Genomic DNA, 27811 nt, shown 5'->3' with positions numbered 1-27811 from the left:
AGGAGCTACACTACATATGTATGCAATTGTATCAAATGGAATAAGGGTATCATATGTGGACTGAACTGCAGAATGCCGGAATAAGAGGGGGATAGCTAGTCCTATCGAAGACTACGCTTCTGGTAACCTCCATCTTGCAGCAGGAGAAGAGAGTAGATGGTAAGTTCACCAAGTAGCATCGCATAGCATAATCCTAACCGATGATCCTCCCTTCGTCGCCCTGTGAGAGAGCGATCACCGGTTGTATCTGGCACTTGGAAGGGTGTGTTTTATTAAGTATCCGGTTCTAGTTGTCATAAGGTCAAGGTACAACTCCAAGTCGTCCTGTTACCGAAGATCATAGCTATTCGAATAGATTAACTTCCCTGCAGGGGTGCACCACATAACCCAACACGCTCGATCCCATTTGGCTAGACACACTTTCCTGGGTCATGCCCGGCCTCGGAAGATCAACACGTCGCAGCCCTACCTAGGCACAACAGAGAGGTCAGCACACCGGTCTAAATCCTATGGCGCAGGGGTCCGGGCCCATCGCCCATTGCACACCTGCACGTTGCGAGGGTGGCCGGAGAGCAGACATAGCAACCTCCATTACAAAGGAAGTTGCGTTACGCGGTCCAACCCGGCGCGCGCCGCTCAGTCGCTGACGTCACGAAGGCTTCGGCTGATACCACGACGTCGAGTGCCCATAACTGTCCCCGCGTAGATGGTTAGTGCGTATAGGCCTGTGGCCAGACTCAGATCAAATATCAAGATCTCGTTAAACGTGTTATCTTGAAATAACCGCGAACGCCGACCAGGGACAGGCCCACGTCTCTCCTAGGTGGTCTCAACCTGCCCTATCGCTTCGCCACAAAGATCCACACAGAGGGTCGTTGGGATAAAGGTCCTTTCAGCCCCCAATCTGTGAATCACTCGCGGGTGCTCCACGAGCCGACCCGACTTTAGTCACCACATGTATCATGTATAAAGTATATAGTATGTACCCATGATCACCTCCCGAGTGATCACGGCCCGATAGTATAGCATGACAGACGGACAAGTAGGTAGGGCCACTGATGATAAACTAGCATCCTATACTAAGCATTAGGATTGCAGGTAAAGGTAACAACAGTAGTAGCAAGGACAGGCTATGCATCAGGATAGGATTAACGAAAAGTAGTAACATGCTACACTACTCTAATGCAAGTAGTATAGAGAAGAGTAGGCGATATCTGGTGATCAAGGGGGGGGCTTGGCTGGTTGCTCTGGCAAGAGAGAGGGGTCGTCAACACCGTAGACGAACTGGGGGTCGCCGACAGTCTCGGGGTCTACCGAAAAGAAGTAACGGAGGGGGAACACAATAAATAATAAAAGCAATCAAAGCAACACAAGGCATAACATAGCAATATGCGGTGCTATTTGTGCCCTAATGCAGTACTAGGTGATACCGGGAAAGGGGGGAACATCTGGGAAAGGATTCCCGGTGTTTCATGTTTTCGGACAGATGAACTGGAGGAGGAAAGTTGCGAGTTCGATTGGTTAGGGATGTGTGGCGGACGAACGGGCTGCGTATCCGGATTCGTCTCGTTGTTTTGAGCAACTTTCATGTAGAAAGTATTTTCATCTGAGTTATGGTTTATTTTATATGATTTTCTAAAGTTTTAAATCATTATTAGAATTTATTTAATTAATTTAATTCAACATTATCCAGATTAGTGCATGATGACATCATCATGACATCAGCATGACGTCAGCAGTCAACAGAGGTGTTGACTGGTCAAACTGACGTGTGGGTCCAGTGGGACCCACCTGTCATACACTGTTTTAGGTTAATCAGGGTTTAGGTTAATTAGTTACGCTTAATTAGTTAACTAAAATGATTGGGTTAAACTAATACAAAATTAATTAATTAAGTTAATTAATTAATTGTTATTTTATTTAGTATTATTATTATTTTCTCAAAGTTTTATTCATATTCTGGAATTCATTTAAGTCAGGAATAAATGGTTAAATCGCTACGGGTACACAGAATTGTACCCAGCTATTTCAACCAGGGGCTAACAGGTGGGGTCCAGTTGACTGCCTAGTCAGCAGTCAACTAGGACGGTTGACTAGTCAAAGGCTCAGGGGGGCGCATGTCATTGACTGGGTTATCCCATGTCACAGCCCTAGCCTTAGCCTTTGCTTGACCTTGCATGATCATCATGTCATCATGTTTAAGTTTTATGAAACTCTGAAATGGGGATGGTCAAGCCCTAGCACAAATGCAATTCAAATAGTTTCAAATAAAAATATTTTCAATGAACTCAAAATGCCTTTCAAAAATGTTCATCATCTCTGGTTTAAGGTGGAAGCATCTACCCAAGATGATTTGCATTTTTGCTGGACACATTTGGGCTTTGAATTAAATCACTAGGTATTTGAATTTTGGCATTTAATCAATATAAATATTTTAAATGCTTGAATAATCCTGGAAACAATTTTGGGCAGTCGTAAATATTTCAAATAAAGCCAAAAATATATCCCAGGATTTATGGAAATGAGTTAGTATTATTACTAATTCCTAACATATCAAATAAATAGAAAACAGAAAACTAATAGAAGGAGAGAGAGAGTTTCCTTACCTGGCGCCACCTGGCGGCCCAGCTGGCCCAGCCAGCCCACCAGGGGCACGGGCGTCTTCCTCCCCGGGCCTTCTAGCGACGCCACGGAGACGCCTCGTGGCCCCTCGTTCCTCTCCCTCACTCTCTGCTCTCCCCCTCGCCCTCTGCTCCCTCTCCCGAGCACACCCGAGTGGAGCTCGTCGTCGCCGACGCAATTTACCGCGGCCACCGTCCATCTCATGCCTCCCCGATGGGTCCAGAGGAACCGCCTTGACCCCCGCGTCCTCTACACCAATCCAGGCGCCGCCAGGAGCTCCGTGACGACGACCCCAAGCTCTTCTTCCTCCTCGGACCCGTGGGTCACCGCCGGTCGATTCGCGCCACCGAGGATGTCCCCAAGCCCGATGAGCCGTTCTTCGACCTCCCTGTGAGCTCCTGTTGTTTCCGCCTTGCTCTCCCCCTCCGTTCCTGTTCCCTAGCCCCGTCTTCCAATCAAGCCCGAAGCTCCCCGCCGCCGGCCATGTCGCCATCGTAGCTACGGCCGCGCAACTTGGCGTTCGAGCTCACCGTTGCACTCACCGCACTTCCATGAGTCGAACACGACTAACCACGGCTCCTTCCTTGCTCGGCATCGCCCAAACCATTGCCGGCCGAACTTCGGCCGCCGCCCAACTCGCCGCCGCCGCCGCTACAGGCCACCCCAGCTCTGGTCGCTGCCACCACTGGATGCGCGCGTGTGCCAGCAACCCATAGCCGCAAACCTCGCCCGAAACCGTCGCCCGTAGCTCAATTCCGAGCGGACTCCGCCGCGGCTTAAGGTCGCCGCCGGCCAAACTCCGGCGTGCTGACGTGGCCGCGTAATTAGTGCTAATCACCGCCAGCTAAACCACTTTTAGACGCTGACAACGGGCCCCGCAGCGGGTCAAAGCCCAAGTCAACGCGGGATTAGTGTCTGACTCACTAGCCAATGGACCCCACAGGTCAGTTTTGACCCTGTTGACCTTGCTGACATCGTGTTGTCGTCATGCTGACGCAGTAAGTAATTTTCTGGATTTTAAAATAATCCAGGAATTCCAGAAAATTGCCTAAACTTCGAAAAATCATAGAAATTCAACCGTAACTCCAAATGAAATAATTTATATATGAAAAATGATCAGAAAAATTCAAGGAATCTGTTTATGGCATTTTCATGCATGTTAGAACAACTTATGGCTGCTGTTTAGGCCAATTCACATAAATGGAATTTAAACTCCCACATATGGAGTTTGAATTTGAACCTAGGGTTCAAACCAACTTCATTTAACATGTTGCTAGTTGCATTAGCTCAAAACACAGCATATTGACATGTCATGATCATGCATCATATTGTGCATTGCATTGATTGTGTTCATTCTCTGTTGCCGGTGGTTGTCCCCTCTCGATAGACGTTGTACCGACGCTGTGATCGTTGACACTGATGAAGACCCAATGATATCTTCAGAAGTGCCAGGCAAGCAAAACCCCCTTGTTCATTCCGATACAATCCCACTCTCGCTCCTGCTCTCTTTTACTGCATTAGGACAACGACGATTCAACTGTTACATGCTGCGGTAGTTGAACCCTTTTCCTCTGCATGACCTGTCATTGCCACAGTAAATAGATGAAACCCACTAGCATGAGTAGGAGTTGTTTGAGCCTTGATGTGCCTACTCATTCATGTTTGTTTGTCATGCCTGCTACTGCTTAGAGTTGAGTCAGGTCTGATTCATCGGGGATGAATCGGAGGTGTGTAAACATGTCCTACTATTGAGAGCTAAGTGTGTGAACACGATTTGGTAAAGGTGGCGGTGAGAGGCCATGTAGGAGTACATGGTGGGTTGTCTCATTGAAACCGTTCTTAGGAACTGAGTTCTGTGTTTGTGATCCATGAAACAGTTACTACCATGCATTGCGCCCGAAACCAATGGACCCTCTCGGCTTCTTGATCACCCTTGTCCTCTGTCCAGGAGTTGCAACTAGTTTCTGGTGTTTATAGGATATGTGTTGGTGGCCGTGCGTAGCGCTGACCCTAGGGGTGGGCTATGATGCGGTAGATACACCATGGCCGGGCATGCTGGGCGCCCGTTTGGTGTCTCGGAACCCTGTACACATCGTCCGGGGCCGTATGTAGAAACCTCGGCCGGACTCCCTGCGGATGGAACCTGGATAGGCGATAAACCTGGACTAGAGACTTGAGTGTTTAGGTAGGCCGTGGCCGACACCCTCGTTGGGCTTCCGCTTGAAGGTTGCCGAGTACATGTCGTGTAAACGGCGGTAAGTGGTGAGAGCGTGTGTGAAGAAGTACACCCCTGCAGGGTTATAAATGATCTATTCGAATAGTCGTGTCCGCGGTAAAGGACTTCTGGGTTGCCTATAACAGTTCATAGACAAGTAAAAGTGGATACTCTAAAACTCGCAAGATAAGTGTGAGTGCTATGGATGGCCTTCTCGTAGGGAGACGGGAGCGGATCCATAGTGGTGTATTGAATGGTGAATATGTGGACTCGTGTGCGCCACCTCAAAAGAGTTGCTTGCAGTCGTAGTTCAGGTTCGCTACTAAGTCAAAGCTGGCTTGCTGCAGTTAAACTCCACCACCCCCCCTTGTTGATACCGATGCATATGTAGCTAGTTCTGATGTAAGTCTTGTTGAGTACCTTTGTACTCACGTTTGCTTAATTTATGTTTTGCAGAGAGATTTCAGTCTCGCTAGTAGTTCTGAGTGGACTTCGATGTTTAGCCTGATACCTCAGCTTCGATCTTGTGCCCTCGGCAGGATCTGGTAGATAGTCAGGCTTCTCAGCCTTTTTCATTTATAGATGTCTATACTCAGACATGTTAAGCTTCCGCATGTGCTTTGGTTTGTATGCTCTGAATGTTGGGTCATGAGACCCATGTTTGTATTTCTCGCTTCTCGGAGCCTAATGAATAATACTTGAGTTGTAGAGTTATGTTGTGATGCCATGTTGTATTTACACATATCGAGCATATTGTGTGTATGATTGAAATGCTTGGTATGTGTGGGATCCGTCAATCTAGTTGTTTATCCTTGGCAGCCTCTCTTATGGGGAAATATAGTCTAGTGCTTCCATGAGCCATTGTAGTCTGCTACAGCCCGGTTCACCGGAGTCCTGTTAGCCCAGCACTACTGCTCAGCACACTTGACTGGCCGGCATGTGTTTCACTTCGTTCCTGTGTCTGTCCCTTCGGGGAAATGTCACGCGGTGACATCTGAAGTCCTGCCTAGCTGCTATAGCCCGGGTTGCCGGAGTCCTGTTAGCCCAGTGCTACAGCCCGGATTCACACTCTGCTGACCGACATGCTCGATGTGATTCATGTATGCCTGTCCCCATAGGTTAGTGCCGCTTTGGGTTCACGACTAGCCATGTCGGCCTGGGTTCTCTGTCATATAGATGCTAGCGACACTATCATATACGTGAGCCAAAAGGCGCAAATGGTCCCAGGCCATGGTAAGGCGACACCCGTGGGAATACCGTGCGTGAGGCCGCAAAGTGATATGAGGTGTTACCGGCTAGATCGATGTGACTTAGAATCGGGGTCCTGACATCCCAGTCAGCAGTTTGACTGGTCAAAGGGACCAGTGGGACCCATGTGTCATAGGTACAAGTTTTGACATAAAATTTATTAGTTTAATTAACTAGATGGGGTCCACCAGTCAGTGTCTATTAGCAGTGTCATTAATTGTAATTATTCATTAGCATTTAACCTAATGGCCTCGGGCTCACTAGTCAGCGGCACAAAGGCTGGTTAGGAGCACCGTGCACGCACAGGAGAGCGCCGGCGGCAACGGCGCTCGGCCGGCGGAGCCAAGGCCGACACGGGCGGCGTGTGGGCGGAGCAGGGGAAAGGCCGGGCGTGGCCAAGGCGGGTCTAGCGCGAGTGGGGCGAACTGGGTTGCAGAGGACGATGCGGGACGACAGCGGAGTAGAAACAGCAGCAGCACGGGGCCGGCGCGGTCAGGAAGGTAGAGCAGTAGCAGCCATGCAGCAGCAGGAGTAGAGCACTGCGCCGGCGGGCGTGAGTGCGGAGGGTCGAAGCAGGGCATGGGCACGGTGACTAGGGGGTGCGGGCGGAGCGTGTGCAAGGGGCCTGAGGCGCGACGAGGGGCGCGGTGACTGCGGCAGATGGCTGTGGGGAAGTGGCCGGGCGGGAGCCACGGCGAGGCGGGCCGTAGTGCAGTAGCAGAGGCAGCGCGCGGGCGGCACAGCTGCAGCTCGAGGAGCTAGTGGGGCGCGGGTCTCAGTGCGCTCCGACGGAGCGCGGGCGCGGGCAGAGGTGAGGGGTGTGGGGGCACGCGCCGTCATGCAAGCGACCAGGGCGCGGCCTGGAGCTGGGGAAGAGAAAAGGAGAGGCTGGGGCCTCACCGCGCGGAGGAGGGGTCGGGGCAACGAGGCGCGAGGAGGGCGGCGGGGACGACGACGCCGGAGGGGAAGCAGGCCGGCGATGAGGAGGAGGCAGGCCGGTGGGGAGGTTCCGGCGATGGGGTCCAGCGTGGTGACGGCGAACAGCGGCGAGCGCGGGCACCGGGGATCGGCTCGGGTGCCGATCCAGATCCAGCGGGGGGGGAGCTCCGGCGAGGTGGTCCTCCGGGCGGCGGTGGCGTCGACGGGTTCGGGGGCACGGTTGCTCCCGATCTCGATCCAGACGGGGTGGGGAGAGGAGGAGCGAGGCATGTGGGGGGAGGGAAGTGGGTGAAGTGGGGGACCGCTCTAGGTCAAGGGAGTGGGGGGTTAAGGGGGACCGGGGTGGGCCAGTCTGGCGGCCCATTGGCCTGCTGGGCCGAGGCCAGGATGGGGGGTTTCCTTTCCTCTCTTTTTTTTGTTTTGTTTTACTTTTTCTTATTTTTTTTGTTTTAGCTAATTGTTTGGGCAACAAATGAGTTTTGTAAAACATGATAGTTGGCCCACAAATCATAGCACAATATATCCTACCACCAAAAACTAGTTTGGGGTAATTATCATTTCATATTTATTTTGTATAAAAAAAGTTATTAAATAATGTTTTCAGTCATCGTTTGAGGTTGTTTAAGTCACTTATTAACTTTCAATAATGTTGTTTACAATTTTATCATAGCCTCTGATTTATCTACTATTTATTGAACATTTTAGTTTTAATATTTGAAAACTTTTATTGTTTGCTTGATTTTAAATTTCGAATTTGAAACGTTTTCAAACTAATGTGAGATTAGCAACAATAACCGAGGTGACGTGGCATCGTTAACGTGGGATTACTGTAGCTTAATTATCCGGGCGTCACATGACCCATCTCCTCTTCCTACCAATAGCGCAAACAACCCGATACCCATGGCGCTGGAAAGTGTGCCAAATAATGGAGGTTGCTTGAGTACCAACTGCTTGCGACCACTCCAGTCATGTTTCCCATTGCATGGGTTGTAAAATGGTTGTCTCCATGTCTTAATAGCTCATACTCTCGCTGCTCATAGCTTCCACCTCCCTCACCTCTGCTCACAACCTCCACTACCATCCCCGTTACCATGCCGCTTGCCCCACATTTGAACTGGGTGCCTCATTCGTAGGACAAGGAGCAAGCAGAGGAAAAGGCCGCCCTCATTGCCGATGGGAGGAGGAGCGTCCTTCCTGTGAAGCGCTGGAGGAGTCCGCACAGGAGAATCAGATTGGAATCCCAAAACACACTCCATTGTTTGGGATATCCAGCATGACGACGTGCAGATCATGTATGGGCATGAGAGGGATCGCCAATGTAGCTCATATCGGCAACCACATGCTCCCCGTCGCTTCATTGTTAAGAAGGCATAGGATGAGCGCTATGCCACCTACGCCTCAGCCACCTGCCCCGGTGAAACCTACAAGGAGACCGCCGCCAGGAAGGTGTTAGCAACGAAGAGGGATCCCGCCATCTGGTTCTATTACTAGGAGAAACAACAGAGTTGGTGGCAGAGAGTGAGCACATTAGAGGACACACATTCAACATGGAGGTGGTTACATTCACCAAGACAAACTGTGCCATATTGGACCTAGCCCTCCTCGATGATTGCGGGCTGGAATGGGACAAAGACGATGTTAATGGATAGTCACACCGTCATGCCTAGAGGACGAGTGGACTCATCGCATATGCATGTGCCTCATCCATACCATTCACTATCGATGTGGTGGGGCTCAAAATCACCCTATAGTTTCTAAAAAGCGACAAATTTTGAACCTATGATATAAAAATGTCGCAAAAAAAATTTCTCCCCCTATGTAAGAACTTTGTAATGCAACTTAGCACAAATTAGTGTTTTAATCCCTCAAATTTGGTGTGTGACTATTGTTTTGATGCAACATATATAAAATAAAAAAATATGGAGGCAGCCAATATGGCGACTGTAAGTTTGCGCGTCGCCTGGCCAGCGTCCAAATGCATATGGATGCATTATGACTAATGCTCATATGGCAACTCTGCTAGAGTTGCTCTTAGGTCTTCATTTAGGGTTGGGTTTTAGTTAATTCTAAAGTTAACCATTGTTGCAACTTCTAAACTGAATTGTCCAACAATGGGTGATGAACTGATTTTTTCACAACCCCAAATGAATCAACCATTCTCCCTTGTTAGCAAATATTCAGATTAATATTCACATTTTCTTTCATATTATCGATTGCACGTAGGAACTGGACCTTTATGTTCAGGCTGATGTGCCTTCGGTCGATAACCACTAGAAGGTTTGGTACTATTGCTAAGGTGCACCTTCTAGTGTTCGATGTAGTCGAATTGTCAAGATCAACTTTTTCCCAAATCCGAGGAGTGTCTCACCCAAACATCATGATATCCTAGCGCACACCAGCAAGATAGCTAGTTATGGTGACGCATTGGTATCCCCGCCATTCATGAGAAGACATAATAATGGTGGGGATGCATAGTTATGAATAATTTTGACTTTTGAGGTGGTTGAGCAGGAACACAAGGTTGAGGTCAAAAAAATGTGCTATAGCCACCTCTATTACACCGGTGTATTGTTCTAACAATGAGCACTATTTAGTACTACACTACTTTACCTCAATGTCGTGGCACGTGCGCAGACATCATTTGATCTAATCATCCACTTGAAAGACGTGGTCAATACTCCCTCTCATGTAGTGCCTATAGATTTTTGCAAAAGTCAAACATTACAAACTTTGACCATATTTATAAAGAAGAGGGTTTTTATCAGTTTTGCCATCGGCTGTATAACGCTACTCAGTTTTGCCACTAAACATTTTGACCACTCAAAAATGCCACTGTTCTGTTAGATCAAGCTCAAAAAGACCATTTTCATCGTTACCATTTGGTCAATACACGTTGAGTGATGTTAGATGACGAAACTACCCCTATCCCATTTGTAAGGGACGCATGAGAAAAAGAGAATAAAATTTGGGAGAGCAGGACGGTGCGAGCTAACCAACTGAGCTAACGAGATGTTATGATTTATATGGAGATATATCCCTTATAAGTTACATGGTATAATAATCCAACACATTAATGTCTCGTATCTTTTCTTGTTGCTAGCTAGTTGAGATTGGGTTTGAAAGTTAGTTTGGACAACAGATCTACACGAGTGGCTGCCCGGCTAGAAGAATCTGTCTGGTACGAGTAGACATGAACAAATGAGGCAGACTGCCATGCCCAAAATTCAGCTACTACAAATTGTACGTACAAATTTCGACCTCTACAAGCTATACTGAACCACACACGCACACTCATAATTAGTATACTCACAATACAGGAATTTCAGAGCCTATGTCATGTTGGGGCATCCTGTGGCCGACGCAACCCTTCGATTCGGTCCTGCTGTCTGTCGCCATTGCCGTGGAAAAAATGCACTTCAAGACTCGGGAGGAGCTGCGGAGTCAGTCGGGAGAAGCGCCGGAGCTGCCTGCCTCCGGTGGCGGTGCCGGGCAGGAGGAGGAGCCGAAGCTGCGATGGGTGGAGACACTCGGCGCGAGGCGTTGCAGCTGCGGCGAGTGGGGGCGCGCCGGAGCTAAGCGAGCAGCCCGGCGACCGGCGGTGCCAGGTGAAGAGTTTGGCAGGCGGCGGCGGTGGCTTGGGATGTTCGTTCTGGCTGGGGAAACTGCCACGAACAGATCGGGTCAAGGATTAGATCAGGTTCTGTTTAGTTAGGTTCAGATATCAGTATATAAAGGTTTAATCTCTTGACACAGCAAATCGCTTCTATGGCTCAGTTGGTTAGCTTGCGCGCTTGTATACCCCGTGGTCTTGGGTTCGAACCCCTGCCCTCCCAAAATCCAATATTTTATTCTCTTTTTCTTATGCGCCCCTAACAAATAGAATAGGGGTAATTTCGTCATCTAACTTCAGTCAATGTGTATTGACCAAACGGTAACGGTGAAAAATGGTCTTTTTGAGCTTCATCTAACAGAACAGTGGCATTTTTGAGTAGTGAAAATGTTTAGTGGCAAAACTGAGTACCGTTATACATCTAGAATACCAAATGCACATCACTCGATACATCATGAGTTATATTTCATAATGTACATGTTTGATAGTCCCTCCATTCCCTTATACAAGGCCACAAACTCAAATTACAGGTATCAAGGTAAAATTTAATGACTACTTTACAAGTTCACTTTTTTTTTCGTTAACTGGGATCATTAATACGTCCACATGCATGCAATGAAGGAATTAGAAGAAAGTAGCACAGTGTCATTATGACTACATGCATGCAAGCATTAAAACAGTTGATAGTACGAGAAAACATCATTAATTTTTGCCTCGATTACAGTTAGTAGCCTTGTATAGATGCAAATTGTATTTTTCATAGTGGCCTTATATAAGGAAATGTGACGAGACAATGATTTATTCCTATTCTCAGGTTTTTATTTGTTGCCTTGACAATGAAATATTGATCTCTCTGGCAAAAATAATACCAGTTGAGACTGAATCAAGACCCAGTCACTTTTCTCCCAAAGGCTACATCAACTTGAATAACCGAAAGGCAGCAAAGAACCAAAGACGACCGTCGTTGTTCGATGTTCATGGTGATTGTGGCCGAAATGGTGTTGGCGATCAACGAAAGGTGTGACATGGACAGAAAAAGAAAACACATTTCAAACCGCAGGGAGCACATAGGGTGTAAAACATTCTCAACCTTGTATTTCTATTATTACAAAAAAAAAGCTGATGTGTTTAATTTTTCTGGAATAAGAAAAGCACAAAGATGGATCCACCGTGAACGACCTGGAGCCACGGAGACCAGAGAATGTACTCCACAAACTGCACAGTAACCTCGAGCGCCGGCCAATGGACACCACATCACGTCGAAAATGCTTTCATGGCTTGTGAGTTGTGACACGCCAACATGGACGTGTGCGTCGCCCACCGGGCGTCTCTTCTCGGGACGTGCATGTCCGTTTTCGCTTCGTCCCGGCCTCTCGCTCTCGCCCTCTCCCGAAACCCGGAGCACCGGCCGGCCGCTGGAGTCTGCTGTCTGCCGTCCGATCTGCTGTACACATCGGCGCTCGCACGTTACGCACAGGAGCTCCACACAACCGAGGGCCGAGGCCTCCGGACATGCTGCTTTCACCACAGTGGCGATCCTCAGCCGCGCACCGCCAATTGTTCGCCGACCAAGCCATGCCATGGACACGCGTGCTTGTCAAGTTCCATCGACAAGGCGCACAATCGTCACAAGATTCCGTCGCTCCAGCCGCCACAAGTTTTCGCCGGCCCGCACGATCGCGCGCGCGGCGGCGAGCAGTTCTATCATCCTCCACCGGCCAACGCCGTATCGGCGCAAAGTTGGCGTGCAAGAAGAAAAAGGTGGCACCCCCGTATCCTCCACTCTGCTCGATCGATCGTGCGTGCGTGCGCGTCGTACGTAGTTGGTTCTGTAGCTCGATCCTTGTATACGCCACGCCAGCAGTGCACTGGTGGTAGTAGTGCAAGGCTCATTCAGGTTCAGAGTTGTAGGGCTACGATTTTATTTTCGTAGTCCAGCACAGCACAATGAGAATTGCGAACTACTCCCTTCATTTCGAATTATTTGTCTTAGATTTGTCTAGATACGGAGATATCTAGCACTAAAATGAGTCTAGATACATCTATATCTAGACAAATTCAAGACAAGTACTCCCTCCGTCCGGAAATACTTGTCATTAAGATGAATAAAAGGGGATGTATCTAGATGTATTTTAATTTTAGATACACCCTTTTTTATCCATTTTGATGACAAGTATTTCCAAACGGGGGGAGTAATTCAGAATGAAGGAACTACGTGTGCTTTTACAGCAAACGGACTTGCGTGGTGAGCAACGGCTGCAGGCTCTTGCCGATCTCTATGCGATCTTCTGCCGCTAAAGTAAGAATTTGTTCGGACTGCAGTCAAGAGGAGAGCCCCACATCTCGGACTCGATCCGATCCTACGTGACATCCTTGGCAGCAGCAAAGCGACGGTCTCTCTCTCTTTTTTTTAATATAAAGAGAGTTTCTTTCTGATTTCTGTAATAAAAAACCACGGCTTTTTTAGGGCAATTCCAACGCACACGACCCCAAAGGTTGTCCGTTTTATCCAAATTTCGTCTATTTGAGGATAGTAATGAGGCGGCGTCTAGTCGTTTTCAGAAATGCGCTGGCTGTGCGCCAAACGCGCGGCCTCATCTTGGCCGCATCTCGTCCGTATACTTTTTTTTCCTTATTTCTTATATTATTTCATCAATGATTTTTTGATACATTAAAGTACATTCATCAAATGTTGACTAGAATAGTACCAAAGAAAACAAAAACCACAAGCAGACATTTAAAAAGATGTCCAATTTCCGTAACTGCTCCCTCTGTTGGAAAAAGCAGCGCCTCCTAGTGCCTAGGAGGTGCTTAGACACGCTTAGGCGCTAAGCGATGGCCAAATGGCTGCCTAGGGCATAAATGAAAGTCTAGGCAAGGCAATCAAGAAATTGTCTACCCAAGCGGGAAATCATTTCATATTGCACTGATATACCAAACGGGCCATATTCCAATGGCAATAGCTAGTAGTTAACTTATTTATATGGCCTAAATTTATATCGGCACATATATAACAATCATAAATACACCTTGATAGTAAAAGATATATTACCGCCTTGGCCATGCCTAGGGCTCTTAAGCACCGGCGAAGGCCAGCCGTCTCGTTTATTTCTATCGCTTTTTCCAACCTTGTTGTTTCTAAAAGTTGGATTAGTATCTTCTTGACTTTCATTGTTGATCTGCGGATTTTTGATCTTGCATACTTCTTTCTTCTTATATAATAAAGAAGTAGACGTTGCTTCTTCGCATCTAGTCTCGTCTCTAGCCTCTATTCTAGCAACAAGTGCACGGACATCTATCAAGTTTTGTTCTATTAATAGATCGATGTATTCTTATTCTCAATACCAAAACTTGCATCCATCCTATACAAAAAAATTGAGTATAAGCAAAGATTTACTCTTATTCTCGGGTTTTTATTTGTTTCCTTGACAATGAAATATTGATCTCTCTGCCAAAAATAATACCAGTCGAGATTGAATCAAGATCGAGTCACTTTTTCCCAAAGGCTACATCAACTTCAATAACCGAAAGGCAGCAAAGAGGGAAAGGCGACCGTCGTTGTTCAACGTTCATGTTGATTGTGGCCGAAATGGTATTGGCGATCAACTAGCGGCGTCTGCCCTCGACGCCACTAACAATGTTTTCGAAAGGCCAGCAGTAGGCATTTCTGCACTTGGCCAAGTAAATGACCCCCCATGAATTTCAAGCTCTTTTAGACCAGCCTGTTTCAATAGAGCATTAGGAGTTCCGGGTTTATCTGAAGCTTCCTAATTGTATTAAAACTCCCCTCCAACTAGTATGGCGTTGATACTATCTTGTAATACCCTAGATAGCGCAGCAAGGAATCTAACTTTTCCCTCAGGTTGAGCATCTCCATAAACCAACACCAAATCCCAGAAGAATTTATCCTTCACATCATGCACAGTCATTTTGGTATAATATTATCCATCATTCTGGGACATAACATCCAATGTAGTATAATTAACTCCTAAGAAAACAAAAGTGCCTTTCTGCTCCCGAGCTCATTTGAGCTCGGTGAACAGTAAAATCGAAAAAAATAAAAAAAAAAAAAATTTCCAAAAAAAATTTGGGAGAAACATTGATAAAAGTTCTAAGTGCTTGCAAAAATTCATCATGAAATCACATTCCTGTAAAGCGTGGCAAAAAAAACAAATTCAGTGCTCCAAAATGCTTTTGAAAGTAGTTTTTTCAGAGTACTGATTTTTTTTTTTTTGCCACGCCTTTTAGAAATGTGATTTCATGGCGAATTTTTGCAAGCACTTAGAACTTTTGTCAATGTTTCTCCAAAAAAAAATTGGATTTTTTTATTTTTTTTTATTTAGTTTTGATTTTACTGTTCACCCGAGCTCATTTGAGCTCGGGTGCAGAAACTCCGCGTCCCTAAGAAAAGCCCTCCAAATTTTCTCTGGTAGGGGTACGATGCCAGTGGGAGTTTTACCAACACAGATATTTCGTAAATCATTTCTGGAGAAAGTTTGCCTCACGGTCTCCTATAACCCTAGGAAATCCTCTTTTCTATCCATCACCAACTCCCCGAGGCCTCATTTGGTACAAGGGGTTTGAGGGGGTTTCCAGAGGATCAACCCCGCGGGGCCCAAAATCCTCTCAAAACCCCGACGGCCCATTTGTTTCACGTGGTTTGCACAGCCCAATCCCTTTCATCCCCCTTCGATCCCCTTCTATCCACGCGTCTCCCAAGCCCCGAGGGCACACGCAGGGAACACGCCCCGCCCGCCTCTTCGTCTCGGCCTCCAGGTCCCGCCCCGCCGCCCCGTCGCCACCACCGCACACGCCGCGATCTCCCTCTCCTCCGCCCGCGGCGACCCGCGCGAGGCGGCGGTGGCGGAGCTTCTGCGGGACCACGGCGCGTCGACGGAGGATGCAGCCGCCATCGCCGCACGCGCGCCGGGGTACGCAGCCATGCTGGCCGATGGCGTCAGGGGCTTGATGAGCTCAGGCTCTGGGCTTCCTGGAGCGCCGGGGCGGGCGCGCTCAGGTTCGGCAGGAAGGTGTACTTCATGGGGCGGAGCCGGCACGACGGTGCCGTTGTCCAGCTCATCGAGAGCCTCGGCGTGCGCCTCTCCTCCGCCAAGCTCATCGCGCCCTACGTCGCCGCCGAGGGCCTCCCCGTGCTCATCCTCAGGGTGAGTGGCCATGGCATACGTTCCTGTAGTCAAAGTGTTCCATCTTGGAAGGAAGCTGCCCAATCTAGGACATCACATCTGTATTAGAACAGAGTTCACAGTTTGCGCTGCATTTTCCGCCTGCGGCTAGCAGAAAGTGAAATTCGGAAGTAAATGGAGTGCTCAAACGCAACGACACTACACCACCCATTGCTTCATCTGTTTTGTAAAATGCCAAACTATTTTAACCATTTACTGTTAATCAGTTACATTGTAAAGATTGGATTTTTGAATGTTCTACACCATGTTATATCAACATGACAAACCCTTTCTACCAAATAGAAATTTTAAACAAAGAGGATTGTGAAAGAAAGGGTTTTGAGAATTCAAGGGGTTTTGAGGGGATTGGGTGGAAGAGGGAGATTCACCAAATCCCCTGAAATCCCCACCCCCCCCCCCCCCCCCCCAAAACCTCTACAATCCCTTCCTATCAAACGAGGCCTGAGGAATCTCCTTTTCACATCCCACCAAAGCCCCTCATATTCCAAATAATATCCCTCATTAAGAAAATGTTCCACTAGCTTTTTTTATTTTTGCTAGATTTATCCAATCCTTTAATCAGGACAACAGGTTAACCTCCAGAGTTATGTGGGGCCCTAACTTTTTTTCTCTTGTTTTTAGTGAAAAAAATGTTTAAAATGATCCCAACTGGCATCTTTTGTATCCATATCACTATCTTCCTCATCCCCAAGCTGTTCTTCAATGTTATGATATCCTGTTTGAATCACATGTCTCATCTCCTTAACTGGAGTTGAGATTTTTTATTAGAATTATTATTTATCCACAAGTCAACTCCAACTTGTTCAACTAGCTTAATAAGATTGATATTATAATTAGTTATATCAATATATTTTTCTAAATCCACCCCACATCATGGGCCACATAAGAAAATTTATTGTTAGAAGAATCAAGAACAGTAAGGATGTTTTCCTCATCATAGTCATCCTTTTTTTTGATAAAAACAATCCCTCTTTATTAGATAGTAACTACAGTTACATCATCGACCAGTACAGAGAAAATTTCAGAGGGGGCTTCTTCAAACCAGCCACTACATAATGGACCTCTAGCCATCCTTGCTAGCTCATGGGCTGCTCTATTATCATCATAGTCATCCTTATTGGCATCCATCTCCTTAGCTAGACCTGCAATCTTCAGATCCTCTCTGTCCTTAAGGCTATCACATCTTCTGATCATCTCAGATCCTTTGTTGCAACCTTTTCCTTTCTTTTCGGCTTTTTTTTTTATCATAGTACCAAAGGAATCCTGCTCTTAACTTGCATTATAATCAACCAGGTCTAGATCCTCCTGCTCCTTTTCAGTTGAGTCGGGGGTCCTCAATTCTCCTGTTAGCATTTGCATCCTTCATCTCTTTTTCCTCTTCCATGTTCTCATCAAATTCTCTGTCTAGAGTCTTATTGCCAGTTTGAGATCCACCGGTTTTCAGCTTCTCAAATTTTGTTGTGACATATGCAATGCGAATTGCAAAGCACGCAACTTACGTCAGAATATGCCCGGATGATTTCGTTTTCTTCCCACGGGAAACGTACGTGCGCGCGTCGTGAGCAGCGCAAGGCTGTTGCTCATCTTTGTTCTATCTTCGCTCAAGGCGTAAAAAAGAATTCCGTTCTTTCTCGTAAGATTTCGTTATCTTTTCAGAGAAACGTACTCCCTCCGAAAAGAGATAGTGATTTAAACGCTCTGGTACATACGTGATGATCAACGGCAGGCTAGCTGTTGCTTTTCCTTCTTTTCCCTGCTGCTGATGACTCTAGTCCAAAGGAAAGCAGAAACCCGAGGATCAGCAGCAAAAGCGACAGACAGAATGTTTTCTCGCCACACCCCCACACGCGCGCCGTCCCAGCAACGAAAGAACCACCACCCCACGCTTCTCTCTAGAACACCCGGCCGGATGGTGCGCGTGCGGCTCTCACTGTTTCTGCCCTGCTGCCTCTTCGACGTGCGTATAAATAGAGGCCACGGCGAGCACACGGAGTCCTCATCATCACTCGCTAGCTCGATCGACTCCTGTCATTTGTTAGAACCGTTTTCTGCATGGCTTCCTCGGCAGCTTTCCTCCTCCTCGTCGCTGCTGCTCTGCACGTGTGTTGCTGCCGCGGGCAAGGCGGCGGCGAGGGCGCGGTGGCGGCGATCTACAGCCTCGGCGACTCCATCACGGACACGGGCAACCTGGCCAAGGAGGCGCCGCCGGGCGCCTTCGAGACCATCAAGCACCTCCCCTACGGCGTCACCTTCGGCCGCCCCACCGGCCGATGCTCCGACGGCCTCCTCATGATCGACTTCCTCGGTACGCACGTTCGTCCCAACTAGCAGTGCATGCATACTCTGCTTCAGAGTGAACAGTAGTAGTACTGCACTGTAGTAAACGTACGTGACACTCACTCAGTGTTCTGTTCTCACGTGCAAATGCAGCTCAGGACATGGGCCTCCCGTTCCTCAACCCTTACCTGGCCAAGAACACGAGCTTCGACCACGGCGTCAACTTCGCCGTCGCCGGAGCCACCGCCATGGACCCCGACGACCAGTCCAACCGGACCTTCTCCCTCAAGCTGCAGCTCCGGTGGTTCAAGGACTTCATGAAGTCCACCTTCGACACCGACGAAGGCAATTCAAAAAAAAAAATTCCCTCCTATTACTTTCTCTCAGTCTCAATACGCACTCTGTTTTCTTTCAACAGTCAGACATACTAATCCTCTATGTAAAATTTGTGCGTGCAGAAATTCGCAAAAGGCTCCAATCTTCTCTGGTTCTGGTCGGGGAGATCGGAGGAAATGACTACAACTACGCGTTCTTCGGGAACAAGTCTGTCAGTGAGGTGGAGAAACTAATCCCAGCCGTGGTTCATACCATCATCGACGCCACCAAGGTACTGCCATCAAACACCTCCTCTTACACCTAAGGCTAATAGATTAACCTCAGGAACTAACTCTGTCGAGGTGCCTCCATCATCACAGGAAGTGCTGGACATGGGCGCGAGCAGAGTCATCGTCCCGGGCAACTTCCCCATCGGGTGCTTCCCGAGCTACCTCACCGCGATGGCCTCGCCGGAGCAGTCGGCCTACGACTCCGCGGGCTGCCTCAACGACCTTAACCTCTTCGCCGCCAAGCACAACGCGCAGCTCCAGCGAGCCGTCGCCGGCCTCAGGGAGTCGTACCCCGACGCGGCCATCGCCTACGCCGACTACTTCAACTCCTTCCTCGGCCTCCTCAAGGGTGCCACGGCGCTCGGCTTCGACGAGAATAGCACGCACACGGCATGCTGCGGCGCCGGCGGCAGGTACAACTACGACGAGAGGCGGATGTGCGGCGTGGAGGGGACGGCGGCGTGCGCGGACCCGTCGGCGTACGTGAGCTGGGACGGCATCCACATGACGCAGGCGGCGTACAAGGCCATGTTCAGGCTCATCTACCACGGGAGGTACCTGCAGCCGCAGATACTCAGCTTCCCGGAGGAGAAAAATGGGCAGACATGATAGACTGTTTTGATTCTCCCCTAGACTAGACGATGGAAGCCTCGTCGCGACATTTTGAGCCTTCGATGAGTTCTTCCATGGCTCTGCACTATGTATCCAGATTAAACTACTCCGAGCTAAAATAAAAGTAAAGATGCAGTTTAGCATGTCGACCAGGGTACACAGTTACAAAGTTACACCTCTCAAGTAAATTGAGAGGATTTTACGTGTTCATTTAGTACACAGTTACAAACCTACAGGAAGTTACAAAGTTACAGCATAAGAGTGGCTTGCCCCTGGTATGTTTGCCTCAGTTCATGTATCTAGCTGAGAATACGAGTGCAAATCTTACAGGAAAAAACCACGGGCAAATACACTCGCCCAAGTTCAAACACTGACAGCTAAGATTTAACAGCCTTGATTTGATCCATGTTAAACAACTATCTACATCGAGAATACCAGTTGAACTCAAATATCTAGCGAACCATCTTCAGTGCAAAGTTCTTTGAAACGGGATAGCAACAATGTTAAATCTAGATCAGCTTCATGCTTCTTCCAAGCTTCCTCAAACTGCTGCCCCTTGCATCTACAAGAGTACATCTTACAATGAGAATACCGAATGATAGATCTCAGAGGAAGAAATGATGAAATGCAGTAATAAGTACAAATTAAATATAAAAAATTCAAGTAGGAGTTCTGGCTGGATATGTCCATAAGTATATACTGTATTAAGATTTAAGGCAACAGCAATTTTCCGTTTTGAAAAAAAAGGCAACAGCAATTTTCCCCTGAATCCAAGCGGCAGAAACCAACAGAAGGTAACCAGTATTCCTGGACATAAACTGACTTGGTTCGTGTGCAGTCTAAACATGCTGCGATGAAATAATAGAAGGTTATCTACAACACTAATTCGTAAAAGTAATAAGCAAGATACAGTGAAGAATAAGATACGAGTATCTAATTTAAGTGCCCTGCCAGCAAGTAGCACCCAGATAGTAGAATGATAGCTAACCGGTGTACAATTCTAATATCCGAACCTAATTACTCTGAGAGATATTCAAGTGCCATTTGATAGTATTAGTACCGAAATGCTTTAAACGGGAAATAACTAATGTAAAATTTATCTGCTTAATGGGACTTCGTTTTAGCTGGTCGTGATCAAGAAACCACCAGAATGTGATGCAAACTAAAATCACTAGTGAAGAATAATCTTACTTCTGGAGTAGCATGAGTATTTCCATTATGTGATTTCTCATCATCTCACGGCTCTTCCGTGTGGCTGACTCTTTATACAAAAGAACAAGCTCATCCACCAGCCTAAATACAAATAAAGTGAGTTCGAAGCTTCCAGATTCAGCAAGTGGAGAAACAGAAGATAGCGATAAGAAGTATCATAATTCCTGTACCTTGAAGTGTAGGGTGACTTCCTGATCCAGGTAAGCTTAATAACTGTATGAACTCGTTCTAAAACCTGCAAACAATTCATGGCTAAAATATATTTCAAAAGCTCTTGTCTATCAATACCTATATAATAATTTCATATAATTACAAGGGTAAAGTTTAATTGTCCTCTACTGTGGGTGTACCATGGAGCTGTCAACCAATACACGTATAATTACATTGTCCATAATCAGGGCAATTTCCTCACCAGAAGAACTGTTCTATCATCATCAGCATGTATCCATTGGAAAAAGAGAGAGAACAGGAGACGAAAATGTGCCAATAGGAAGAGTCCCATAGAATCGAAAACCGGTCCGATAAGGGTAAGCCATGCAACACGACGTTCTTTGTTTAGTGGTTGCCGTTCCAGGTGGCCCAGCATCTCAGAAAGCACACGGTCGTACCTGGAGCCAATGGAAAACTGAAGTTAAAGTATAAAAAAAAAAGACAAGACCTGCAGTTGCGGTTTATACTTTATACTCCCTCCGTTCCAAATTACTCGTCGCAGAAATGGATGTATCTAAAACTAAAATACATCTAGATACATCCATACCTACGACAAGTAATTCGAAACGGAGGAAGTAGTAGATATGAACCAGACTGATGGTACCTATAAAACTCATATTAGCATGCAAACATTTCCAGTAGACAGCTGAGTAACTTAAGTCAGTGTCTCTTTGCTAGCTTTGCATTCTTCAGACAGTGACTACAACCATTATCTCAGATTCCCAATGATGATGATGCACTTCAATCCAAGTAGAACAAATTATATCTAAGTTGCCTTTGAGTGACTATTGACGAACAAAAAGAGAAGATGATGTATAACTGTCTTTATCTCACTTAAAAGCAGCTTTTCAGTTTTAAACCATTCCATTTGTAAATGTGGATTTCCCAAGCCGTCATTAAAATATCAGGACCACATTTTCATCACACTTAACAAAATTTTCCTTTCCATATCACTCTCCTTACTATGCTTTTGGTGCAAAAGGAAAAGGCTATACCACTGTTCTAAAAATGCTAGCTGAGTAGTACATTTGTATCATACTCCCTCCGATCCATAATAAGTGTTGCAGTTTTGAACTAAGGTTAGTTCAACCATGGTTGAAAATTACGACACTTATTTTGGATCGGAGGGAGTAATAATTATCTTATACATTTCCAAATACCCATACTCCAATGTAATTCAGAGAAGGATGAGGTTTGTTCCTCCAGAGATAGTAGATCTTGAAAGAATAGACATGATTACAACATGGAATAAAACGGATAAAAAACAAGTAGGAAAAGATTGTACCAAGGGCTACGTGGATTACTTCTCTGAGTGCAAGTCAAGAGCAGCACTGATACCTCAACAACACGATACCATAACTCATCATCTGCAGGAATGTTATGGCAACACGCGTCAAGTATTGCATCTTCATACAAACTTAATTCTGTTGCTTTCACATTCTTTGCTATGTGCATGAAGCTAATCATTCCTTGTTCCTGTCAATCATATGGATCATTCTCACTTAAAATGCTCACCAACAGCAATTTAGGGGAAATTGAAATAAGCATTACTGGTCAAGCTGAATGTGGTTAAAGAAAAAGTTAGGCCCGCTGTTGAGCACATACTAATGTTATCCTCAATAGAGAAACCAAAAAAGAACATCATCATACCTTAACGTCGGGTGACCAATGATCCAATGCCGTCAAAGCACATGGAATGACTAACCAGCACAGATCGCCAAGCTTGGGGTAATTAACCTGAAACACTCAGAGAAGCAACTTCAGTAAACACCTTTAATGCTGAAATACTTCAAAATTAGTGACTAGAACTTCTGGTGCTGTCACAGGTACTTATTACTGCAACACATTTTCTGTTTCTCACAGTAATTTGAACATTTTGATTCAAGCAGGTGTCAAGTTTTCCTAAATAAACTACTCCTTACTACAATCCAGCCATGGTCCTAGAATTTACTTTGCAAAGAGAATGATGCTTGTGTAACTATCATGGAGCACGAACCTGAGACAACAGCCACCGGAACTGGTGCGCGGCGACAAAGGCGTGCTCCTTGGGCGGCTTCACGGCGCCAATCATCATCATGTCATCATTGGCGTCCACGCCTGTATCCTTCAGCACGGCCTTCAGCGGGGGCACTGCCTCCGGCATCATGGCCACCAACATCTCCCCGATGCCGGCCCACCCGCCCATCGCCGCCATCTCCTCCATCGCGGCGGCGGCCGCCTTGGAGAGCACCTCCGGGACCCAGTGCAGCGCGGGGGCCTCCGCGGAGGCCGCGCGGGCGGCGGCGCAGAGGAGGAGCAGGTCCACGGCCTCCTTGCCGGTCCCGCCCGTCTGGGGCTCAGATGTGGACGGGAGGAGAGAGGCGAGGAGGGATTTGATGGAGGTGTCGGAGCCTTCGGGGGGCGCGTAGGGCGCCGCGGCGAGCAGAGAGCGGAGCGGGGAGGCGACGCGGAGGAGGTCCTCGCGGCGGAGGGCCGCCGAAGCGGCGGCTGTGGAGGGCGGCGGCATGGCTACCCTACGGCCCTACCCGTTTGTTCAGTGGGTTGAAGGGGTTACCCGCAACCTGACCCGAGTTGACACCGCTGCCGCCGGGTCCCATCCGTCAGACCCATTCCCCAACCTTGGGCTTCCCAAGGCCGCTAAGTGGGTTAAAGCGGTGCTGCTATCGCCAGCACCATCGCGCAACGAGAGCCCACTTCCACCTCTGCGTCGCACAGGCCGTTGACGTGCCGGAGGCGAGCTTGAATTTGGAATCGGGTCCCCCGCCACGCCGTCCTGTCGCACGCCAAAGATTGCCCTCATCGGCGAGCCTTGTCGATTCCATTCGCTTCACACTGCACCATTGAACTCTATATGATATTTCACTCTTAATTTGCAGCTTCCCGCATCGGAGCTCGAGGTTGTCACCTCCGGCCGAAATTGCGGCAGCCGCGTCCCGCGTGCTCTAGTGAGTTTGTTGAAACTTTCACGTCAATGTGTCGAGTTCCTCTACCCCATGCTCGCACATGATGCCTCGGACCATATCAGAGAGAGCCTGCTGCCCATGCGGGTGAGTTTATGGGAAACCATAGGTAAAGAGCATTGTTTCAGAAGTAGCATTACCGGCACCGCTTAGCTTTCGTGGATGAGAATCGGGCACGCGTGAGGCCACAAAGTATTGGGGCGCCTGAGTAGCCGGAGCACTTGTTGCCAGAGTACGTACCTGTCTGCCATACCACCTGTTGTGCGCCTGTGTGATGTCTAGAGGTGACGAAGTTACCGATGGTAGTCAACGCTGATGGATCGTTTTAGCTTTAGTTTCTAGGGCCCTACTAGTTTAGGTTTTTGGATCGTTGAGCTTTGGTGGCAGCGACAGTGGTGCTGAATAAAGAAGATTCGAATTCTTCTCTGGCGGGGCGGTCGTTTATATGGTAGGTGATGGATTTAGCAACCAGTCTGTTCAAGCGGGCATATCATGGCAGCGGCGTATTCTTGTGGTGGACTTGTGCCCTCGAGATCCGCCGTTTGCAACGGCGTCTGCTCCAGTGTCGGCTCGGAGTTTGGGAGGTAGTCTAAGAGCGGATACAGATTGTGGTCTGCATCGACTACATGTGAAAGACGGAACGTGTGCTGGGTTCATGGTTGATGGATGGTAGGTATGGTTTTCTCCTTTGACTTCTTAGACATGGTGAGGTGTCAGATCTGGAGTTCGATGGCGTGTCTGAGGTGTTCCACCGGTCTGATTCACGGCAATTGATTCACCTTTGGTGAGCCATCTTTGGAGGCCCGCAAAACTACATATCAACGATGGAGCCGCGGCGAGCTCGAGTGAGAAGGTGAGCAGTCATTCTTTTCTTTGTGGCTGCTATTGTGGTGACGGAGGCAGGTGACGGACTTAGGTGTCAAGCCCAGAGACGTTCTGAAGCCTTTTCAGTTTTTTCATGTCAGTCTTTATGTGACTTGTACTTTGACCTTTATGATATGAATTAGACACATATTACCATGCAAAAAAATAATTATATATTAGAAAAAAACGTCAATCAAGACGACCGGTGTGAGAAAGAAAAAAAATCCGGATCAAAGTTCGGGAAAAAGACTCTCTATGAAAGCGCAAACGAACCCTGTGTACGGACGGCGCGGTCTCCAGTGGCGATCATGATGATTGACCATCCGGTGTGGAAGCAGCCACGGTTAGGTTTTTGAATCAAGGTTAGGCCGATATCATATGAGAGGAATAAAAAGGAGATGATTCATGTAATGCGTTAGATAATATTATTAAATCTTAAGAACGAGTATACTTTATTTGAAAGACAAGACTCCAGACTTCTCTTAAATAAGATAAAACAATTCTTTTTCGAAGGAATCTAACCCATCCAATTTTTGCACCTTAAGCCGCGGAAGAAAATCTTATATAATCGGGTCTTTCTTCTCCACGTGTGAGACTCGCCTTATCTGCTGTCATGTGTTAACGCACATCTCAAAGCACCTCCGTCTTTTTGGCGCTGGGCACGCCGCAGCCGCAGCTGCTGCTGGAAACAGGCAGACACCTCAGGCTAATGAAGATATAACACATGTATTTCTAGCTGAATGCATAGTTTTGTTCAAGTTTTTAATTCGTGGACCCAATATCAATACACTTTACAGAACAGATCCATAACTTCGGTCAGCGCCATGAATTCTGAATCAACATTAGAGGAATTGATTGGGGAAAGAAGACAGAGGTGCTTTGAGATGTGCGTTAACACGTGGCAACGGATAAAGCGGATCTCACACGAGGAGAAGAAAGACCTGGTCCTATAAGATTTTCTTCCTTAAGCCGCTGCCAATCAATCTAGCCGCGCGCTGCCGATACCCGACCCACCAAGCGCCACCGCCGTCATCCTAGCTAGCTGGATCCACCTCCGACGCAACAATCATAGTCGTATCCCGGGCCGGCACACAATGTGGCAATCCGTTCTCGCCCGGCCTCAGCACGCTCTCTCCCGTCTTCGTCTAGTCCGGCGACCTGCACACGGCGGTGCCGTCCCTGCTGTTATGGGTGGAAGAATCCCTTACACCACGGGCAGATATAGGGAACCCACGCAAGTGGCCACCGGGAGGGCATGGTCGGATCGGCAAGGCGGTGGCTGCTGCCACGGACCCAACCAGCCGCCGCAGCATCGGCGGCATCTGTACGTGGCGCTGGATGACTCTAGGGGGTACGCTTTGTACAAGCTCAACGTGGATGACCTGTTCAGCGACGACTCCGGAGGCGGCACCGTGGACCTGCACCGCCTCCCAGAGCCGGTGCTTCGTCTAGGTTTCCGTTCGTTCGGCACATCAGCGAGGATCAATGCCCTAGGCACCAACATCGTTGTCACTGGTATGGCCAAAGACACGCATGACAAGACTGCCGGGCGACCCAGATGTCTCACCCTTGTCTATGACACAAAGACAGGGAGGCAGGACATTGCGCAACTCCTTCCGGATGAGGTAGATCTACGAGACTGGCACGAAACCGTGGCTGTCGGCGATAAGATGTACGCATTTTGCCCCACGATGCCCCCGCTCTACTACCTCGGGGCCGACGACACACGGGCACAACCCGAATCTACCGATGACGACGATGATGATGATGATAATGAGGATCCTAACAGTGAGGATGATGATGAAATTTCGTATCGTGAGAGAGCGCAAGCGGAGGAGGAGCGATGGACATGGAACCGCAGCCCTTCATCACTTCCCTGCAGACATGGCTATGTCCTCAACCGTGCAGTGCATCCAGATGGCCGCACCATCTTCATGTCTGCGGTGGACGGCCATGGCTTCGGCGAGGGGACGGGCACCTATTCCTGGGACACCCATCAGCACAACGGCAAGTGGACATACCACGGTAACTGGCATCTTCCATTCATCTACCAGGCGTACTACGACAACGCCTTGGACGCCTGGGTCGGGTTTCAGCACTCTGACGGCACAGATGGTGGGATCAAGGGCCATTACCATCTCTCCTCCTGCAACGTGCCGTCCCTCGGCGAGGGCACGACGCCACGGCCGGCTTGGAAGCTCTGCAAGGAGCCCCTGACGTTCCTGCAGGCCCCGTTGAGCGCCATGTGCCGCAGGCTCGTCCACATAGGGCATGGGACGTTCTGCCTCGTCGAGGTCGCGAGGCGCTGCTCGTGTGATGGCCATCAAGGTAATCTGCTCCGCGTGACGATGTTCAATGCCAGCTACCGGAAGAATGGCAAGCTAGTGGCCACACCATCCGCCCCTGGTCGCTCTTACCTAATATCCAGTAGTTATGCCCCTCCCTCTACTTGTGATCCTCCTGCGTTCTGGATGTGACAACGAGTAGGGGATGGGAAATTTGCGTAATCACTCTATTTTAGTAGTACTTTCGATCCAAACAGTTTTGAATAGGGGTAACTATTTAGATGCACTTTCTGAAAAGTATACGAGGTGGCGGGAGCTTTGAGGCTGCATGGAAAGTAGGAGGTGCCTTTCAAATCAGTTTGCCACAGTAGACTTGATTAAGTCTCAATTGATGCTATACCCGTAAGATCTTACACTAAGTCTCATGCAAAATTTTCTTTTCAGCTTTCTTTTTCTTTCTTTATGTTATATTACTTGAATGAGACACTAGTAGAAAAAGGGTCTTCTGTCCCGGTTGATAAGGGCCTTCTGTCCCGGTTTTTGAACCGGGACTAAAGGGTCATTACTAATGCCCTGGCCCTTTAGTCCCGGTTTAAATAAGAACCGGGACAGATGGGCCTCCACGTGGCCGCTGCGCCGAGCCCAGGCAGGAGGGCCTTTGATCCCGGTTGGTGGCACCAACGGGACCAATGGGCATCCACGCGTCAACATTTCAGGGGCTGAGGTTTTTTTTTTTTGCCTTTGGTCCCGGTTGGTGGCACCAACCGGGACCAATAGGCATCCACGCGTCAGCATTTCAGGGCTGAGGTTTTTGTTTTTTTGGAGGGGGGGGGGGTTGGAGGTTTTGGTAGGTTAATTTAGGTGTTTCATATATTGTGTTACCTAGCTAATTAATAGAGAGGAGTGTCCTCTCTTATGTCCGTACTTGGTCGACGCTACGTACTATAT

At 48.0% G+C, this 27811-nt stretch overlaps 2 protein-coding genes across 2 annotated transcripts; one reads left to right on the top strand and one right to left on the bottom strand.

Moving 5' to 3' along the window:
- The first annotated feature begins 16950 nt into the window (after window positions 1–16950).
- On the top strand, window positions 16951–19404 carry LOC123148759 (acetylajmalan esterase). Its single transcript, XM_044568247.1, has 4 exons — window positions 16951–18143; window positions 18269–18460; window positions 18574–18722; window positions 18811–19404. The coding sequence occupies exons 1-4, from the start codon at window positions 17891–17893 to the stop codon at window positions 19327–19329; spliced, it is 1113 nt and encodes a 370-aa protein (XP_044424182.1). The 5' UTR covers window positions 16951–17890; the 3' UTR covers window positions 19330–19404.
- A 90-nt stretch (window positions 19405–19494) lies between these two features.
- LOC123148758 (uncharacterized protein At2g39910) lies at window positions 19495–23349 on the bottom strand. Its single transcript, XM_044568246.1, has 7 exons — window positions 22751–23349; window positions 22405–22491; window positions 22040–22230; window positions 20957–21152; window positions 20715–20779; window positions 20524–20625; window positions 19495–19894 (listed from the first exon to the last, which is right to left on the bottom strand). Exons 1-7 carry the CDS (start codon window positions 23258–23260, stop codon window positions 19777–19779), a joined length of 1269 nt encoding a protein of 422 aa, XP_044424181.1. The 5' UTR covers window positions 23261–23349; the 3' UTR covers window positions 19495–19776.
- Between the last annotated feature and the right edge of the window lie 4462 nt (window positions 23350–27811).

This window comes from Triticum aestivum, chromosome 7A, assembly GCF_018294505.1.
Source record: "Triticum aestivum cultivar Chinese Spring chromosome 7A, IWGSC CS RefSeq v2.1, whole genome shotgun sequence".
Taxonomy (NCBI): domain Eukaryota; kingdom Viridiplantae; phylum Streptophyta; class Magnoliopsida; order Poales; family Poaceae; genus Triticum; species Triticum aestivum.
Note: the sequence above shows the minus strand (reverse complement) of the source record. Positions and strands in the feature narration are given on the sequence as shown.